Source organism: Caretta caretta, chromosome 1 (genome assembly GCF_965140235.1).
Source record: "Caretta caretta isolate rCarCar2 chromosome 1, rCarCar1.hap1, whole genome shotgun sequence".
Classification (NCBI taxonomy): Eukaryota; Metazoa; Chordata; order Testudines; family Cheloniidae; genus Caretta; species Caretta caretta.
This window is the reverse complement of record NC_134206.1, coordinates 180,651,641-180,672,048: the sequence shown is the minus strand read 5'-3', so window position 1 is coordinate 180,672,048 and position 20,408 is coordinate 180,651,641. Positions and strand designations below refer to the sequence as shown.

The 20,408-nt window shown below is 38.2% G+C and overlaps 1 protein-coding gene across 3 annotated transcripts in view; it reads left to right on the top strand.

Annotated features, from left to right (window-relative positions):
* The window catches only part of ROBO1 (roundabout guidance receptor 1), a 1,030,664-nt gene that overhangs the window by 484,074 nt on the left and 526,182 nt on the right, over window positions 1-20,408 (top strand). For 2 of the 3 annotated variants that reach the window (XM_075117733.1, XM_048868853.2), the window contains exon 3: window positions 19,505-19,588. The exons of the other annotated variant lie outside the window; for it this stretch is intronic. In XM_075117733.1, the coding sequence (XP_074973834.1) occupies window positions 19,505-19,588 (84 nt within the window). The remainder of the gene's footprint in view (window positions 1-19,504; window positions 19,589-20,408) is intronic. 3 annotated transcript variants of the gene reach the window in all.

Sequence of the window (20,408 nt, the reverse complement as noted above, 5' to 3'; positions counted from 1 at the left end):
GTCCTGCCCACTTGGATGGATAATTTAACATAGAAAGCAGTAAGGGTCTAATCGAAAGTCCACCGAAATCAATGAGAGGGTTTCCATTGCCTTCAGTGGGATTGGATCAGGACCAAAAATGCACAGGAAAGAGTTAAGTTAGAACGTACTGTGCACTGAAATATTTGGGAAAGCAAATTTTTGAGAGTGCACATGGGCACATATTCTTAATGCACTTGTGATGTTATTAGAGGTAGGCATTAAAATGAACATAGTAGATATTTATTGGATAACATACTGACTCTACAAATTCAGACTAATAAGTATTTTGGGCTCCCATTGTGTTACTAAACCTTTGGCATAAAATGTTTAGAAAACTTTGTTATGATTTTATGGGTGCATTCACCCATGTCACTTACAGAAATTGACTTTGCTTTAGCAAATCAACACATTTCTTTCTTCTGCCAAATGTTATTGGCAACACGCATGGAGCACACAGCAGTCAGGATCCCACTCAAAGGCATCAGATAACTGAATGGGTTGCTTCCTCCATTTAACCCAGCTTGTTGACTTGGCAAAGAGCCTTGGTCAAGTAATACGATCAGTGCTTCTGCCATTTGTTAATTCTACATAATTAAACACCAATTATACAAAGTGTTGTTTTGTAGCAGGCTCCTCAGCTGGCTTTTCTTTATTGTGGTTCCATGCCCATTTACTTCCTTATTACCCAAAATGACTTCTTATTTGTTATTGTAATGAGGAGGTTTAAAAGAAATCATATTTTTCTAAAGAGAGAATAGCAAATGATTATACAAGTTGGTGCTTCATTTCATAGGAGACACATTACATGTAATAGGTGTTTTCCCTCATTTGCCTGAGTGTACAATGTGAGGACTCTACTATATAATATTAGGGGTGTCCCTAACATGGGTCTAGTAGAGTTCATATACTTATGAGTGCAAGCACATAAAAACCACACTGAGTTAATTATCAGACTTAAGGCTAATATTTTAATAGGCCTTGACTGAGTAGGTCATCCTTATTCAGCAAAGCATTTAAACACATCTTTAACTTTAAGCACATGTTTAAGTCCTGTTGATGTCTGTCACAGACTGCATAACAAATGCACCCATTCTAGGTTCCAGGCTCCTTAGCCACACATTCTTGCGGGTGGAAACATTCATTTCTTTCCCTGTTGACCATGTTGTTTCCAGTTTTCACAGTTCCTTAACTGCCCGCCGTTACATTACCACATGGCTCTTTCTAAGCAAGCACATCTATTCCTAAGGAAAAAGTATTACAGAGAAAACATATTAAAGCAACAAAAGAACCTGCACACATGCTAACAAACTTACCAGAGATCACCCCTATTCCAACTCCAACAAGGGCTCTGGCCAGTGAACAGTCCTTCAAATGTCACCCAGGGATTTTTCTGTGGTCACAAGTTCATAACAGCTTCAGCTCGGAAGTGGCACCCTCATGAGTAAGCCAGTTACTTCTTTATGCAGTTTGTCTTTGAATTGTCCTCAGGTGATCATCAGACAAAAGGTCTGGGTGAAGCTTCCAAGTGTGAGTCCATAGGAGGAATTTGCAATCCCCTCCTCCCAAGTACTGCCTAGGAATTCAGCTTCACATGTATTGTCCCAAAAGATCATTCCTCTCTGCTACTTGTTCAACACAGTCTTTTGAACCTCACAATACTTTCCAGAGATTGCATTACTCCTGTCTTCCTCCTAAAGAATTTCCATACAATCCCACAATAATACATAAATATTTGCATTTTTAATACAATGAAGTCCTAAAATACTGAAGCTTAATTCAATAAGGTTTAATTTAATTCACTAAGATTTGTCCAGGATATTGCAGAACGTTGCCATAACGTCAATACTCAAATTGAGTACTTGCTTCAATGCTTTGCACTATAGAGACAGACTTAAATGTGTCCAAATGCTTTGCTGAACTGGAGTCTTAATGCATTTCGTATGGCATGTCAGATTACAGAGTGCTCTGAGACCTCCTAACACAAGAATGTGAGGCTATGCGTGCATTAGACTTTTTTCCACGAAAATATCCCACTGTTGTTATTGCTTTTGTTGTACCACTGGCTGTAGCAATGACGGGGAATTTTAGGGGGAAAGGCCTCGCCTCTCATACTGAGGTGCCGAGGGGTCAGATGAGCAGAGTTGGAGCCCTAACTTTGGGTTTTGTAGTTTTTGAACAGTCCCTTGGTGTTAATGAAGTCATTCGTTGGTAGACACTTCTCATTTGTTTTATTGTTTAATTAAAGATACTAAAAATCATACCTAAAGAGTTCAGACAGTTTGTACAAAGTTTCTTCCCCCACCTTCCGCCCTATGGCTAATATGGTGGTGATATAACCAAAGGATGTCTTATATCTTGCAGTAAAAATATGTATCCAAAGCATCTAGGGATTTAAAAATGAATGTTAAACAACCCATAAACTTTATTGGGGGCTTAAAAATAAATAGAGTACATCTCTGGCTTGATAATCATTAGAACTTCACAGCTCAGGGGAGAACTTTATCGTGTCTATAGGCTCCTAATCTGTAGATTATTCAGCTGTCAAACGTGCTTATTAAACCCATATTATGCTGAATATCCTTATGAAAGTTTTACTGAAAAACAATGCTATTTGTGAGCGTTAAGAGCACATTTTCTCAACAAAAAATTGCTTTTTTGCTCTTTCCTTCCTTTTCCATTCTCTCTTTCTCCCCAAACCTCCCACCCCACTCACAGTTATTGCTTCATAGTTTGGACTGCTACCTGGCAATTTTTAATATTACAAATTAAACAGACTTTGAAATGTTCCGCTTTAAACTTGATGTTTCTTGAGTTGCTAGAGCACAAAGATGTCTGATACCACTAACTTCTATTTCAGTAATACTTGACAATATAAGGTCTTGAGAGGCTTATTCACATGCTTAACTTTAAATACCAGGAGGTCCCACTGACCTTTTTGTAGGATCAGGTCCATAGTCTGTTATAGAGGCAGGAATTGAATCATTCTAAATTAGGACTCTCAATAAATCTCAAGACACCTACGGATTGCCTTGTAAAAGAAAAGCAGGTGGTAAATTATTTTCTGATTATTAATATGCACTTATACTTTGCAAACCATTTTGATCCATAAACTCAATTAGATAAAGAGTGCAGCTCTGTCTCATCTGAAATTTTCCATTCTGGCATCTTCTCTGGTCCTTCCATTCCTATTTCCATGATTTCTCTTTCTGTCGCTGTGGCATATGTTTTTGTTTTGTTATTTTTAAATGGAGAATCTAGTGATTTGTAACGGTCATTCACAAAAAATCCATTGATGCTGCATCCACCAAGAGCTTGTAGCACTCTGTCTCTGCAGCCACAACAAAAATAATGTATTTAGACACCAGCACAGAATTCATTTCTCACCACAGACTAACTCTGTTTGGTTCTCAAAATGAAGCAACTCTTTAGAGGGAGAGCCACAGGGAACTGTTTCATTGAGCAACAGGGAATCTTCACGGGGAACGGGAGATGCGACTAGTGGAAATGAACTCCCACTGAGAAAGAAGGAGGAAATATTTCTGACAGGTTGCTCTTTCCTTCTTTTGCAGGAGCTGTTTGAACCTGCTCATTAGTCTGGAATGTTATTTATTATTGTTCTGACAATTGTGCCCCAAATATGGCAGGTGTTGTACAAAAATTATAGGAAGCCAGGGCCTCTGCCATGAAATTTTAGCAATAGGTCCAGAGGAGTTGGATTAGTAGTCCCATTGACTTCAGTGGGATTAGTGGCAGGCTTTAAATTAGGCATGTGGTTAAGTATTATGCTGAATCAAGGCATTAAGCAGTTGCTTGAAGTTAAGCACTTAAATCACCCCTGCAATAAGCAGGGTATACATCAGGAGGTCACAGATGCCTGATAAATGCGACTTGTCACAGGGATATCTCCACCACGTGTGTGCATTTTATATATACATTCTAGGTGCATAGTGATATCTCATCGATCAATTTCAGGACAATGTGATAAATTGCATTTATAATGCACCTGGGACTGCCTCCCTGCAGCCTGCCCATTAAGGCAACTCCCCTGATGTTACTGCTAATAGTCTGTCCAGGCTCAGTAAGGGGTTGAAGGTCAGCTATCTAACAAACCATGAAAGTTAGAAATGGAAGCTTTAAACCATGAGAAAGGATTGATTCCCAGCTTTGCATCGGGAGAGCATTTGCCTCTAGCCATGAAAGGTCCCGAGATATTGGACCTTAATAATGTTGTAATTTTACGTACGGAATAGCTATTTCAGATCAACACTAGAGACTTTATCATGATTTTTCTCATCCCTGGACTAAGGACCTGGCTTTACAGGAAAAGGACAGGGGGAAAATATACATTTTACAAACTATGGTATATCTAAAACATTTCTGCAACAGTTTTGCTGTAAACAAGGGACATGCGCAGAATGTACGTGTGCTGTGATATAAAGGTTTTATTGGCACTCATTTGTGCTGACCTGCATAACTTGATGCTTGTGAGTAGCGGAGCTATCCCAAAATTCATGCCAATAATACTTTCAGGCTACACATCTCTCTATATTAGAAATCTCATCTTAAATATGTTTTGTCCTTGGTTAAACACCAACCACTTTAAAATATTTTGTAATATTTTTCTCAACCAGCAGCCTGTCAGGAGCTCTTTCAACCTCAGCTGGTCCTGGCAGGGGAGGGTTGTCACATGACATAGTGGAAGACACTCTCCCTGCAATAGATTCTTAGGTTAGCCCCAGTTTTATGGAAGAGATTCTGGAAGAGTATTCAGCCAACAATCCAAAGCAGATGCTGTTGCCTCTCATTAAAATTATGCCCAAGTTGTATGGGTTTTGGTTAACTTAAACTGGTGAGTTTCATTCTCAGGAGTGTGGGGGAACCACTGGGTTTACTGGAAGTTTAAGGTTTTCAGGAACCCAGAATCCCATTGCAAAGTGTTGCAAAATGGGTTGTTCAAATTTATCTGAATAGGAAATCCCACTGTGTTTCTACTGTTTGGGTATCAAAATATTATACCCTACTTGCAGAAATGGCTGTGAGAAAGCCAGGTAGTTAATAAAAAAAGACAATTTAAGAAGCATACTGTTTAGAAAATCCAGTTCAAGCTATTTATCAATATTCTCATTAATTTATACTTTAGGACTCTCTTACTAAGAAAATTAAGTTTCTAAAACTAAACAGAAACTTGTCTGGTGAAGACAACTACAGATAACCTTTTCAGCACCTATCTATTGTTGTTAGCATTTTTCTTCATATTTGGTTATCAAAAAACCCACTGTGCCTTTGTTTTGAAATGTGTGCAATGTAACTTGACGCAAATTATTTGTCAGTCAAATTTACGGCTTGTGTAAGCATATACAACTCCACTGAAGAGCCGACTTTCATAAGTGGTGGTGAATTTTGATCTAAGTGCAATGTAACTACAATGACAGTAGTTTATGTCTCTAATGTAGGGCTGTCAATTAATCGCAGTTAATTCATGCGATTAACTCAAAAAATTGTGATTAAAAATTTAATCGTGATTAATCGCAGTTTTAATCACACTGTTAAATAATAGAATACCAATTGAAATTTATTAAATATTTTGGATGTTTTTCTACATTTTCATATATATTCTGTGTTGTAATTGAAATCAAATTGTTTATTATTTTTATTACAAATATTTGCACTGTAAAAATGATAAATAAAAGAAATAGTATTTTTCACTTCACCTCCTACAAGTACTGGAATGCAAGCTCTTCATCATGAAGGTGCAACTTACAAATGTAGGGGTTTTTTTGTTACATAACTCCACTCAAAAACAAAACAATGTAAAACTTCAGAGCCTGCAAGTCCACTCAGTTCTACTTCTTGTTCAGCCAATCGCTAAGACAAACAAGTTGGTTTACATTTGCAGGTGATAATTTACAATGTCACCAGAAAGTGAGAACAGGTATTTGCATAGCACTTTTGTAGCTGGCATTGCAAGGTATTTATGTGCCAGAATCGCTAAACATTCATATGCCCCTTCATGCTTTGGCCACCATTTGAGAGGACATGCTTCCATGCTGATGACACTCGTGAAAAATATAATGCGTTAATTAAATTTGTGACTCCCTGGGGGAGAATTTTATGTCTCCTGCTCTGTTTTACCAACATTCTGCCATATATTTCATGTTATATCAGTCTCGGATGATGACCCAGCACATGTTGTTCATTTTAAGCACACTTTCAATTCAGATTTCACAAAATGCAAAGAAGGTACTAATGTGAGATTTTTAAAGATAGCTACATCCCTGAAATCAAGCTTTAAGAATCTGAGGTGCCTTCAAAAATCTGAGAGGGACGAGGTATGGAGCAGGCTTTCAGAAGTCTTAAAAGCAACTCTCTGATGCAGAAACTACAGAACCTGAACCACTAAAAAAAGAAAATCAACCTTCTGCTGGTGACATCTGACTCAGTCTGCACTGCTTTGGATCATTATCGAATGGAACCTGTCATCAGCATGGACGCATGTCCCCTGGAATGGTGGTTGAAGCATGAAGGGACATATAAATGTTTAGTGTATCTGGCACAGGGGGAACAGGGGGGGTTGGATAGGTCAGGTTGGATAGGGGTGAGGTCCCAGGGGGCAGTTAGGGGCAGAGGCTCCCGGGAGAGGGCGGTCAGGGGACAGGTAGCAGTGGGGTTGGATGGTTCAGGGTTCTGAGGGGGACAGTCAGAGGGTGGGAAATGGGAGCGGGCGGATAGGGGGTAGGGGCCAGGCTGTTTGGGGAGGCACAGCCTTTCCTACCTGGCCCTCCATACAGTTTCTCAACCCCGATGTGGCCCTTGGACCAAAAAGTTTGCCCACCCCTGATCTAGATAAAGAGATGATCTAGTGAAGGCCCAAATGAATTAATGTTCTAATGTAATACTATCCAAAACCAACAGTCCTGCGAGCTTTAGATGTCATTTGTGGCCTTTTAATTTTAAAGATAGTGATGGTACCTGACCTGAATTGTGAGGACATTTTTTAATTTGGTTTTTATATTTGGATAATTTTGACAGTTAATATAAATGTTTAGGATTTTTTCTATATTTATCATATACATTTTCACAGTTATGCAAAATTATGGATTTTAAGCATTTGCTTAGATTTTTATCACTTCAAAGTTGCTAGAATTTATCAGGGTGGTGTCAGAAAATAATTATTTAATTATAATAGATGTTGAAGTTTAAAAAGCTGAAGCTTAATAACTATTCAACACAAATTCTCAATATTATCTGTCAAACTCAAGATATACAAAGTAAATAGCTTTAAATCAAATTTGAATAACTTCTCAAGTGGCATTTTTCCTACTTCGCCTATCTATATATTCGGATTATAATCGATGGAAATATTTGTTTTCTTCAGTTTATGTGTGAATGGTGCAACCTCTATTTATTGACATTTACCAAGAAAAATCTAATCATTCCAAGCCTAGCTATTTTTAATAGTGACAATCAATAGCATCAGTGTATGGATCTGGTGTTGCTCCTCCTCTTATCAATGATTTTGTCTTCTGTGGTTTCTTTTCCACTTATATGTTTATTTAGTTTTTAAGTCAAGTGGAAAATCACAGCAAACCAAATTTTCCAATTTTGGCACCTACATCTGATTGCAGGTCCCAAGTGAGCAGCTGGATACCCTAAAAGGTTATTTGGTACCTATGTTCACTTGAGCATGTAAAGTCAGATTTAGGTGCCTAACTATAAGTGCTTAGGGTTCAAAACTGGGACTCTTATGCTAATTGTGGTAATCATCCTTGTTCTGATTGTTGCTGAAGGAATGTTGTTTTATTATTTATATTACAATAGAGCATAGATGCCCTAATGAAGTTGGGACCCATCAGGCTAGGCACAGTACATGTAATATATATGGATGTGACTTCTAGTACTGTTAATGATAGAATTATTTCTTATTCCTTGTTTTAAGGTGGCTGATTTTAACCATGATTGATGATTGTTGCAGTGACACAATAAACAGAAGTGAAAACAAACAGAAAAATGGGGCTTGCTAAAGAAATTCCTCCAATTTTGTCCAAGTTCTGTCCCTTTTAATTTCCTGTCCAAAATTATGCTTGAATTCGAGGAACATCATATCTGCTAGTACCATCACTATATTTTGATAGACTCTCCACAGAAATTTATCAGCTCTCTTTGACACCATGTATTCTTAGTGAGCCTGTACTGGAGAGTTGTCTGTGCTTCCATTTCACTTAAATAATGCACTCCTTCATCTCTGATAAATAATTCCAATATTCTTCTTGGCTTAGAAGTCTGATTTATTGGTCTCTAATTAATAACCTCTCCAATGCTACACTTCAAAATAATGGCAGCATAGCTATCTTCTTCCATTCATTGCTTACCTGCCCTGCATCCAGCAGCACAAAAAATAAATATGTTTTTATTACAAAAATGAGGGACACATTATCTGACACTATGTCTGAGAGGCTCCAGTGTGCTTATGACAATTCTGTGGGTGCACATTGTCCTCTGCAAGTTTGCAGTCCAGGCTTTGATTTAGTTGGTATTCTTGACCATGTCTAACATGCTTCATACTTTTAGCCATCAATTTTTGATGGGTTTTTTTGTGTGTGTGCACATTAACTGAACACCTGTATTGTTCTCTTGGTATCCTTGTGTGGTTTAAACCATATCATTTTTCAAATGTTCATACTTTATTGTTTTGGGCTTTGTCTTTGAATGGTGCTCTAATAATTTCTGGGGTTTCCATAGATCTACTGAGGAATCCATTTAGTTTTGAAATTACTGCCTCTGGCTAATAATTCCCATGTTCAGGTTACACAATATTACAAATTGACAATACCCAGAGATATTTGTAGTTCCTGGTAAATCCTGAATGCATCTTGCTGTGTTGCATGATTGCCTATCTGATATTAATTTTGTAGAGCTTGAATTCTGACGAGATAGAACAGTTATTGATTGTTGTTTTCCTTGGCTTTTTCATTTCATTGTGACTTTATTCTTCCTGCTGTTTGAGTTCATAAACTTGGAGTACTTTTTGACCCTGTGCTTTCTTTTAAGGTTCACATTAATCTCACTAAGAAATGAGATCTTGAAATGAAAGATGCTATGGAACTGCTATGAAGTATTACATGATCTTACTACCGTTTGTATGAATCGTTAAAAGTTAAGGCTTGTGGCTTTTAAGTTGGTTGAGATATATGTATCGGTTTCGTCATGGCCTAGATGATTATTGCTAATTCTTCATTAGTCTCTCTTCCTCCCATTTCCCTGAAGCATCTGCAGCTTCACTAATAGAATTCTGAATATGCACAATGTAAGCATTTTGATGATTTATAGAGAGAGGACTTCAGCCTCATACAGAATTTTACCAACAAATGGGTATATGTCCAATAATTTATTGTTTAAGGGATCTGACTTTTACCAGCCAGCCAACCGTTCAGGGAAACACATGAAGTATAAAGTTGCTCCTCTCTCAAATAAATGCCATTAAAAATTCCTCATTTATAGCATACATCTTACTATAGCATATAAAAACCTTTGCTTTTAAGAAGAGTCTTGTAGAAAGAAACACTGTGGCCAGGTCTACACTACAGACTATTTTCAGAGGAACAGCCGTGTTAGTCTGTATTCGCAAAAAGAAAAGGAGTACTTGTGGCACCTTAGAGACTAACCAATTTATTTGAGCATGAGCTTTCGTGAGCTACAGCTCACTTCATCTGATTAGCTCACGAAAGCTCATGCTGAAATAAATTGGTTAGTCTCTAAGGTGCCACAAGTACTCCTTTTCTTTTTGCGACTACAGACTATGTCGGTATAATGACGTCGCTCAAGGGTCTGACAAATCCATGTAGTTATACTGGCCTAACTCCCGCGAGTAGATAGTGCTATGTTGATGGGAGGGCTTCTCCTATCAACATAGCTACCGCCTCTTGGGGGGTGGATTAACTACACTGACAGCAGAAGCTCTCCTGTCAGCATAGTAGCGTCTTCACATACAGCGCTACATGGCACAGCTGCACCGGTGCAGCTATGACGCTGTAGTGCTGTATGTGAAGACAAGCCCTGTTAATAACAGGAGACAAAGAGCCTTTCAGCAGCAATTACCACGGCTTCCTACATTAAGCATGTGGGTGCTTTGTGTGGATACACAGTTTTGCACTAAATGTGAGAATCACTGGATAGCTCTAAGTAATTCACTGTTTTGGAAGCGTCACAGGAAACGTTAGCATACTCCAACTTTTGAATTGACATGTTCTTGTGGCTTACTGTGAATCTACTCATGATTGTGATTTACTGATACAGTCCGTACGTGACTGACTTGCTCTTAATGAGGCATCAGTTTGGATGTTTGTTGGCAGCACTCTTTGCCTTTAGTTTGCAGTGCTCACTTTAGAATTGTTACACTGCAGGAATGCATTAAGTTACTTTTCTCTTAGGCACTGGATTGAGTCTTGTGAATGAATTCAAAGCTCTCATTTAACTTGCAAATCATTTTTATATCTTGGAAAGATAAGTCTTGTCCACTTAAAGGCCCACATGCTCCTCTCTCAGCTATGTGAGGGAAAGGGGGAGCAGAGAGCAAAAGAATGCATAAAGGACCCCAAATCTATAAAAGAGGAAAGAGGTCCTTCTACAGTCTGCTTTGTCTACTCATCTCCGTGTGATATCTACAAAGCTGGGACTCTGTAGGCCTCTGGGGATATTCTGAATGTGGAGTGGAAAGTAGACATTGAGGAGCAGCCACTGAATCTAGCATATTGCCCTCATATATTGCCCAGAAGAAATTCATATAGTAGAACTAGCAGAAACTCTCCTCCATGCCTGCAGCCCCTCTTGGAGATAGGGATGGGATACTAACACTGAGGCCATAATTGATGGCAACATGGCTCCAAATGGAACTGTGTTACTAGAGGGACGAAGGTGGTCAGAGGCGTATGCTGAAGAAGTGGCTTCAGTTTCTAATGATTTTGCACAGATTTCCCAGCAGGTATATTGGATTGGAAGCCAAATTTAGGCTGGTAGGTAAGAGATTCAAATCTAGGACCTCTATGGTAGCATTCTTTGAAATGAAGTACTGTCCCAAATTGATGTGTCAACAGAAAAGGTTTCAGAGCAAATTCAAAAATGAAACAGTAATAAGTCACCAGAACCAGATGGTATTCATCCAAGAGTTCTGAAGGAACTCAAATATAAAATTGTAGAACAACTAATTGTCATATGTAACCTATCACTCAAATCAGACCCCATACCAGATGACTCCAAGGAAACTAATTAACACCATTTTTTTAAAAGGGTTCCAGAGGAGATCGTGGCAATTACAGGCTCGCAAGCCTGTAACTTCAATACTGGGCAAATTGGTAGAACCTATAGTTAAGAACAGAATTATCAAACACATAAATGAACATGATTTGTTTGTTACAGCTTTTGTGAAGGGCAGTCATGCCTCACCACTCTATTAGAATTATTTGAGGGACTCAACAAACATGAGGATAAGGTCGATCCAATTGGTATAGTATACTTGGATTTTCAGAAACTCTTTGACAAGGTCCCACACTAAAGGCTCTTACGGGAACTATGTAGCCACAGGGTAAGAGGGAAGGTCCTCTTGGCTGAATGTATCTGGTTGAAAGATTGGAAACAAAGGGTAGGAATAAGTCAGTTTTCACAATGGAGAGGGTTGACCAGTGGGGTTCCCCAAGCATCTGTACTGAGACCTGTACTTTTCAGTATATTCATTAATGATCTGGAAAAGGGGTGAACAGTGGACTGACAATGTTTGCAGATGATACGAAGTTATTCAAGAAAGTTAAGTCCAAAGCTGTCTACAAAGAGTTATAGAGATCTCACAAAACTGGATGACTGGGCAACAAAATAGCAGATGAAATTCAGTGTTGATAAGTGCAAAATAACGCACATTGAAAAAAGTAATCCCAACTATACATATACGATGATGGGTTCTAAATTAGCTATTTAGGAAGAGATCTTGGAGTCACCATGGATAGTTCCCTGGAAACTTCTGCTCAGTGTGCAGCAATGGTCAGAGAAGGCTTAACAATAAGTTAGGGACTATCAGGAAAGAAAGAGAAAATAAGACAGAAATGATCACAATGCCACTATATTAATCCCAGTGTGCCCATACTGTGTTCAGTTCTTGTCTCCCCGTCTCAAAAAGAATATAGTGGAACTGGAAGAGGTTCAGAGAAGGGAAACAAACATGATCAAAGGTGTGGAACAGCTTCCATACAAAATGAGACTAAACAGATTGGGGCCGTGTAGCTTAAATAAGAGATGACTAAGGGGGATATGATTGAGTACTATAAAATCATGAATGGCATGGAAAAAGTGAATAGAGAAGTGTTATTTACCCGTACACATAATACAAAAAACAGGGGTCAATCAATGAAATTAATTGGCAGCCTATACTCAGGGCAACCCTAAAGCTTTGATTTCCAGAAGCCAGGAGTGGAAGCCAGGAGCGGATCACTCCATAACTTACCTGTTCTGCACACTCCCCGTGAAGCTCTGGTATGATCCACTGTCAGAGACAGGATACTGGAAAAGTTAGCACGTGGTCTGACCCCATATGGCAGCTCTTATGTTCTTATTTATCAGTCACGCTTGGCTTATGCACAAACATGTTTCTGTGAAAGGGAACATCACCCAAAATGTTCATTTTCATTTTATTTGGAACCACCCAACCATTTGCCTTACATTAATATAATTAATCTATGACACTGTCTAACTTTCACAACTTTTGCAGTGTATGTGTGTGTGTGAGTTAACACTTTATTTTTATATTTGTTTTATTCTAGAGTCACTCTGGTGAAAATCCAGTGTCATGGAGTGTTGAATCAGGACAGATATTTTCATTAAACAATACCATATTATAACGGGAAGTTCATAGGTTTTTCTAATTACACGTGATGAAAAAAAAGAGCTTGCTTAACTGTATAAAAAACCTGAGCGAGGGATGGTTAAGTGGGAGAGTAGATTCAGCAATAGTTCATCTATGAAGACTTTGGTTCAAGTCATACATTATGTTAAGAGAAACTGAACTTGATTCATCTTGCCCTTTAGTGGGCACTTAACCACATAACAAAACAGTCACACAATGCAACTTTGCAACAACACGTTGCTAAAGTAGTAGAAATGGACTCACTCCTATAGCCCTTAATCACAGGAGCAGTCCGTCTGATGGCAGGAGACATGAGTAATGGTTGCAGGAACAAGACAAGTGTGACTGATCAGAATTGCGGTGCACCTGAAGAGAGGAGTAGGGGGAAGCTTGCATAGCACCCTTCCAGAGTACATAGGCTGTAATTGGTATTATTTAACTGTCATTACCAATCATTTTGATTACTGAGGGAATTATCATTTAAAATATAAGGTGATTTTAGGTAATGTTAAAAAAATTCTGAGGTAGGATAGAGAGCTTGTTTTGTTGTATTAACAGCCAAAATAGTAAAGTTAAAAAACCACACAAACTATTTGTTATGCATATGATATAATCTGCACATAGTCTAGATGTTTATCATGCACATCACCAAGTAGCCTATTTATTTTGTATCCTTGAAGAAATTTTGTTTATCTTAGAGAAGGAAATGCTGTTATAAATTTGTTTGTCCATCCCTAACACATGGTTCCTTGTCCTAATTAATCACGGTGCCTTATGTAGGATAGCAAAGGGGGTCTATCTACCCATGCAACTAAAGCAGCTGGGGCCACCACCTGTTAACTAACTTCAAGCACCACTTAATTAGCTGGAATTGCTGTTACCTCCAGTTTTGTCTGGAAGAGAAAGAAATGGTGGCAGATGCAGAGCATATGAGATCTAAGACTGGTGAATGCCAATGTAAAGGGCTGGGGAGAACAGCTAAGAGAAGTCAAGGGGTAGGGAAGATTAAAGTGACAATTAAATAGGTTAGAAGATACCACGGAGTGTTCCTGCAATTCATGTTTAAAGCAGTGCCCAATATATCACCAAGTGTTGCAATTTAAATCCTTCTATCTGAAATATTTGCTGTATAATTAAATGTTTACAGTGTTCTTCTCCATGCCAATTGTTTGCAAATAAAACATGAACTTGTAGAATTTTAGAGTGCATAATAAAGAATTTGTTTCCAGAAGAAATATAACTGATGCTGCACAAGTAAGTACCTGGTGAGTATATGATGAAGCTGCTGTCGCCTACAATTAGCCATTATATTTGTATTTAAAAAATTGGATGCAAAGGGATAGCTTGCTGAAAACATGCATTAGCATAACTGGAAACTTCCCCTTCGTTTGTAATTAATTTAAAATCTTTGGCTTGTATTATAATGCAAAATTAAAATGAAGAGGGAAAGGAGTTTAAAATCGTCTCCACCCTAGCAGGATTTTCTTCACACGTTGTAATCTTGTTTTCTAAAAACAAAATATTAAATCTATTAAAAAGCTTTATGGTGGCATGTACTGTTTTAATGGGCCAGATCCTCATCCAGTATACATCAGCCTAGCTCTATTGCCTTCGGTGGAGCTATGTTGAGCAATCTTGTCCTAAGTCTTTTACTGCATTAAACCAATCAATCCTCATCTGAAAATTGGCTGTTCTGTCTGTTCGATAACTTTCCTGTAACTGTGTTTACAGGCATACACATCCACGCAATTTTGATAAATGTACTACTGAGCTGATAGACAATGTTCACTTTAGGTGTTTGTAAAGTTGATTTGTTGCTTTATATATATTTCAGAAGTGCCCAACTTCCCTTTCCCTGTCCCGAAGACACCATTTCAGATACATCTTAGAAAAAGATGCAATCCAAACAGTGTAAACATGCAGGGAGCCAAATCCTCCAGCTGGTGAAAACTGTTGAAGTCTATGGAGCTATGACAATTTACACCAGCTCAGGATCTGACAAATTATAATAGTGTCTTTTGGAACAACTGAACTTCTTTTGTAAATCAATGTTTAATACTATGTCAGCACGGTTAATTAATATGGCGAGTGCATCATGAACTAGACCAATATTTTTAGGTGAAACTGGGTTATAAACAGAGTTTGGGTTTTACGTTAACTTCTTTGTTTTGTGTCATAACCTTACCATTACAAAATGAAATAGAAATATATGATACTTTGGTAATTCCTCATACAGGTCTCAGTTTGATGTACTTAATGCACTTTCTCTCATGCCTCTTCCCTGCATTCCTCTAGATTAGTAGGACGGAATCAATGTGAATTGATCCAATTTGTAGAACACAGTTCTAATATTGATAGTAATTTATATTAATTTGCTTTTGCCTAATCTTTTATTAATAGTCACCTTCAAAATGTCAATTAAGGCTGTTGCCCAGAAATTTTGTAGCACAAGCTTGATAATGATAACACAACTCTACAATAAATAAATAAATTCTAGATTCTGAAAAGAAACTAAAAAAAAACTTTATACGAAGTAAAATGAAGCCATGTGCTTAGTGAAATTTTAGTATACCCTTTTCATTACAGGGGGCTTATAGATACTACTGATATTTAAAATCTCTCCATTCACAAAAAAAAATGTTATTTTTTAACTTTTATCTACTGTGCAAGCTAGCATATAGTGATGGAAAGTGTGGACAGAAACTGATTTGTTTGGTAAATGTAGTCATGCATCTTGAAATAACGTGTATTGTGAAGCAATGACTAAAATGGCATTGCTTTCTGCCATGTTTTACAGTACATTGCTAACATCTATGTTAATTATAAAGTGAATAACAGGCGATAATTGAACTCAGATATCAAAATTGTTTTACATAAAAATAAGTTTGGGATGCACCCAAATGCTTAATTTTGATATATGCCTAAATGTGAGTAATATTCAGCTCAAGCTAAATTAGAAGCCAATTTGTATTTAGAGCAATAGATACAATTCTTAAGGTATTACAGCTTATTGTAATGAATGATGGCTACTCTTTGTGAACAGAGCTTCCCTATAAGCCCTCCCACCTCAGACCAGTCTTGGGGCCAATCTTAGAAATGGCCCTGCTGTACGTATCACAATACATGACACCTGAGGAGGCAGGACATGATTGGTATTGGGATGAGGGAGAGGCGGAAGATGGGCAGCAGCATAAGGGCTTTGTGCTTTCAGTGAGAAGGAACAAGGAGAAAAGGGTCTGTCGGTAACTGGCACTGAGGAAGAATGGAAACCAGCAGCTGAGCAATAGAGCAGGTAGCTGGGAGAGAATGAATGTGCCTCTTCCTTACTACCCGGCCTCTTATTTGAACAGCTACTCCCTGTAACATCAGAATGTTGGCTTAATACCTGATCACGGCCTAACTGTTCAACTAAGTAAATATATCTTCAGCAGATCATTGAAGTACAGCACACAGAACAGTATAGCTCTTCTGCACTGGGGGGGATCTTACCTTCAGTGAACTGAAAATGGTAGAATTCAACCACACCTGGAACTGAACTTTACTGATCATCATAAGTGAATGGTGATTCCTGCGCAAAGACCATATAGCAGTGGTTCCCAAACTTGTTCCGCCGCTTGTGCAGGGAAAGCCCCTGGCGGGCCGGGCTGGTTTGTTTACCTGCCACATCTGTAGGTTCAGCCGATTGTGGCTCCCAGTGGCCGTGGTTCGCTGCTCCAGGCCAATGGGAGCTGCTGGAAGCAGCACGGGCTGAGGGACGTAATGGCCGCCGCTTCCAGCAGCTCCCATTGTCCTGGAGCAGCGAACCGCGGCCACTGGGAGCCGCGATCGGCCGAACCCGCGGACGTGGCAGGTAAACAAACCAGCCCAGCCCGCCAGGGGCTTTCCTTGCACAAGCAACGGAAGAAGTTTGAGAACCACTGACATACAGTAATCTCCAATGTGTTGATTGAAATACCATGTTCTTTGTGACTAAGTCAAAAAGCTCGCATTTCACAAAAAATGGGATGATGAATAATGTTCATTCTTGTTCATTAATTCAATAATGTTCATTCATTATGAATGGTGATGGCCTAATCATTAAAAAATCTGCTAAATACCACATTGTTTTTTTCTGGTATAACTAGAAAAGAACGCCTAACCCACTCACTTCCACTGGTGAAGATAGATGACTGAGGGCAACATTTTCAAATATGTATGACTAAAGTAATGCCCCTAAATAATGTCAGCCTGGTTATTAGAAGGGGTGGGCCCCCATCTCTCCCTTTTGGTTCATTCAATGCTCAGCACCTCTGAAAGTCAGATTGCTTTTACTTAGGCACCTAACTGAACTCACATTCGTTTAAAAATGTTAGCTTAAGAATTAGCATGTAGTGTTTATTACTGCCCATTTTTAATAGTCTGACATACCATATGTCCTTCTAGAATGGGAAAAAAGTGGTTTAATTATATTGTTTTTCCATATAAAGATGTGTGCTAAATTGAAACATACCTACCCTATAGCTGAATAGTAGCCAGCCGTCCATCACCCACTTCTTTTAATATCACAAATCCTAAGATGACTGCGTTGGATAAATCTCCAAGAAACAATTATTGAAGTGAAAGGAATATCAGCAGGTTGGCTGTGTCAAATCACAGTATGTGTTTATTTTTTGTTTTTTTAGCTGGGTGCAGCTTTTTGCCTGAGCAGGCGCCGTAGGCGTGGAATCTCTGCCTCTTAGTTCATCAAAAAGTGCCATCCTACTGTTCTTTATGGCTATAATGTAAAACTCTGACCTCATCAACCCCTGCATGTAATAAGTGAAGAACCTGGAGTAGTAAAATTTTGATGCTCTCACTGCGCTGCCACTTTCTGAGCAGATTTTAAGTGTACACTTGACATGGGTCATTACTGAGCCAGCAAAGATGAATGGACCAATAAATGAACATATTTTGCCTTTTGCATCTGTTGTTAAAACAAGTTTTATTTAATTATTTATTTCCACTACAGCTGTTTAAAAATGACAATATTTTAATTGATTAATTTTAAAGAAGTCTGATGGAGTACCCTTAAATAGTTTGTCTTCAATTTCATTTTTTAAATTCCTTCTTCAAGATTTATTTTTTTATCGTCCGTTGCTTATCAGGATCTTTTCAAGAAGAAATTGAGTATCTGTTTTCATTGCATAGCAGAGACATGGCTTTTTAAGAAGTGATATCAAATGAACAAAGTAAACATCCTGAGAAAACAGAGAGAGTATTTTTACTAACATATTTCTGGTTTAGTGATCATAGGTGTTTTCTTGTAACATCAGCAAAAATTTTAGATAGAAATATAATTTTTAAATTAACTGTATCAATCTTGTTATATGACAAACTTTAATATCTGCTGACTGTAATAATCCAGGAAGTATGTTAATGGTAAGAAATGTTATTCTTGTTCAAGGTCTTTAAAATACTTAGGTAATTATGATACACCTATCAACAAGTACTTACAGTGGAACACAGACGAGAACAGTAAGTCAATAGTCAGACATACTTTCTACTGTACTAGTGATATTCCAAGTACAGTATTCACTGATTGTATTCCAGACCTGGCTCCACTTATAAACAGCAACATATTCAATATGTCATTATTTTTAGCCATTCCTAATACTTCTCAATTTGCTATTTATATCAAGAGAATAGAAATAAACCTGCATACCATTTAACATTCTGTATCATGTAGTTGTACATAAAGATGTGATATAATGATATTGATAAAGTAGAGAATTCCTTTGTGTACTGCCAAACCACTATGCTGTGTGGTTTTGTTTTCAGAGCTTGTGTGATTCTTTTTATTCCTTCTGTTTTGACTCTTCATTATTATTATACCTTGTGTCATGAAATTTCAGACTACTGATTTATCTTATGAAGTATTAAAATGTGATTTCTCTGGTTTGGGATTTTTTTTCCACGTCATTGAAATTGAGTGTTTCTTTCAAGTGCCTTTAGGTCTAGGAAATGTATCTTTCTTATGATGATAAACTGTTGCCTTTTCATAGATGAGATCTGGCCCCTGCCCTCTCCTCCAGAGTAGGTATGGTACTTATATTAACCCTCCCCCCTGTTTGACAAGGCACTGTCTCTCCTCCCCACCCCCCTCCAAAGAGGTAAAGTCCCCTGAGTCCCTAATTTCCAGGAGATGCAGCAATGATGGGGAGTGATCACAGTCAATAGCTTTGATTAACAATAAGGTAGAAAATTAGCAATGCTAGCATTCAATCACCCTGCCTACTCTTCCCCATATGCTCACCACAGGCTGTGCTGGCTGTTTCTCAGAGTGTAGACTGAGCACTTCACAAGCTGTGAAGTAAGAGAAAAAGGTGCAGTAAAAGGATTAAACTAGGGGAATAAGGAAACAGAACAGAAAGGGAATTTGGAAACTAAAAGCAATGTTACTGAAGCTGTTACAGTGTTTGACACAACACAGGTTGTGGAAGGATAAAGTATTCTGTGTGTTGTCACTGTGTGTCTTTCTGTCATATGTGGATTTATTTGTATCTGGACATGTTTTGATGGAAATGGCAACTACTGTTACTACTGTGACCCCATCAGCAGCTCTGGTGTTATTTCCGACAGACTCTGATGACCTAGAGAGGGGGAACGACAGCGGGACGCCACTTCCCACCTCTGATAATGATGACAATTCGCTGGGCTACACAGGTAGAGTTTATCTTTCCAAAAATATTAATAGTTCCATATTGCTCACACTTTCCCACCTGCATCTTCCATTGCCACCTGTATGCAATTCTTTAACCATCTCTGCTACTGAGCTATCATCATCATCATAGAACATCAGCATTCATACCACTCTGCAGATAATGTTTGGATATAACAATGCTGTTTAAATACAGAAGACAACTGTCTTCACTCCTTTTTTTCTTTCAGTAGGTTCAGATTGTTTATACATTTGCAATCCTTTGTATTACTGGGGATGAGGCGGGGGGAGGGAATGGAGCAGAAATCTCTTACAAATTGTGTAAACTATTGCATGACAAAAAGAGTCATCCCCGAATAATTTGCTCTGCAGACTGATGCTCTTTCTCCGTGTGTTTACTTGTTATAAACAGCAACAAAATATACTGAAATCGAAAAAAAAAATAACCTGATGATTAGAGAAGTTTCTCTGACTTTTGTTTTGCATAACTACTTAACCTTTAAAGAAATATGTCTGTCGGTCAGGTCAGGAAGGCAAAAGATAAAGTAGCACCATTGAGTGCAGTGCAGCAGAAATCACTGAAGGGTCCAATTCTGCCATCCTTATTCACACTGAATGGTGCCTTATTTCAGAGTAGTCCTGTGGAGCCAGATTTTAGATCAGCTACAGTGGTGTAAACGCAGAGTTGCTCTAATTCTGACTCACTTGGATTGCTCTTGGATTACTCAGCGTTAGTCAGGATGGCAGAATCCAATCCTAAATTATTATGTGAAAAATGTGAAAATCAGGTGTGTGTTTATTATTTGCATTTCACTCTTGGGTTGG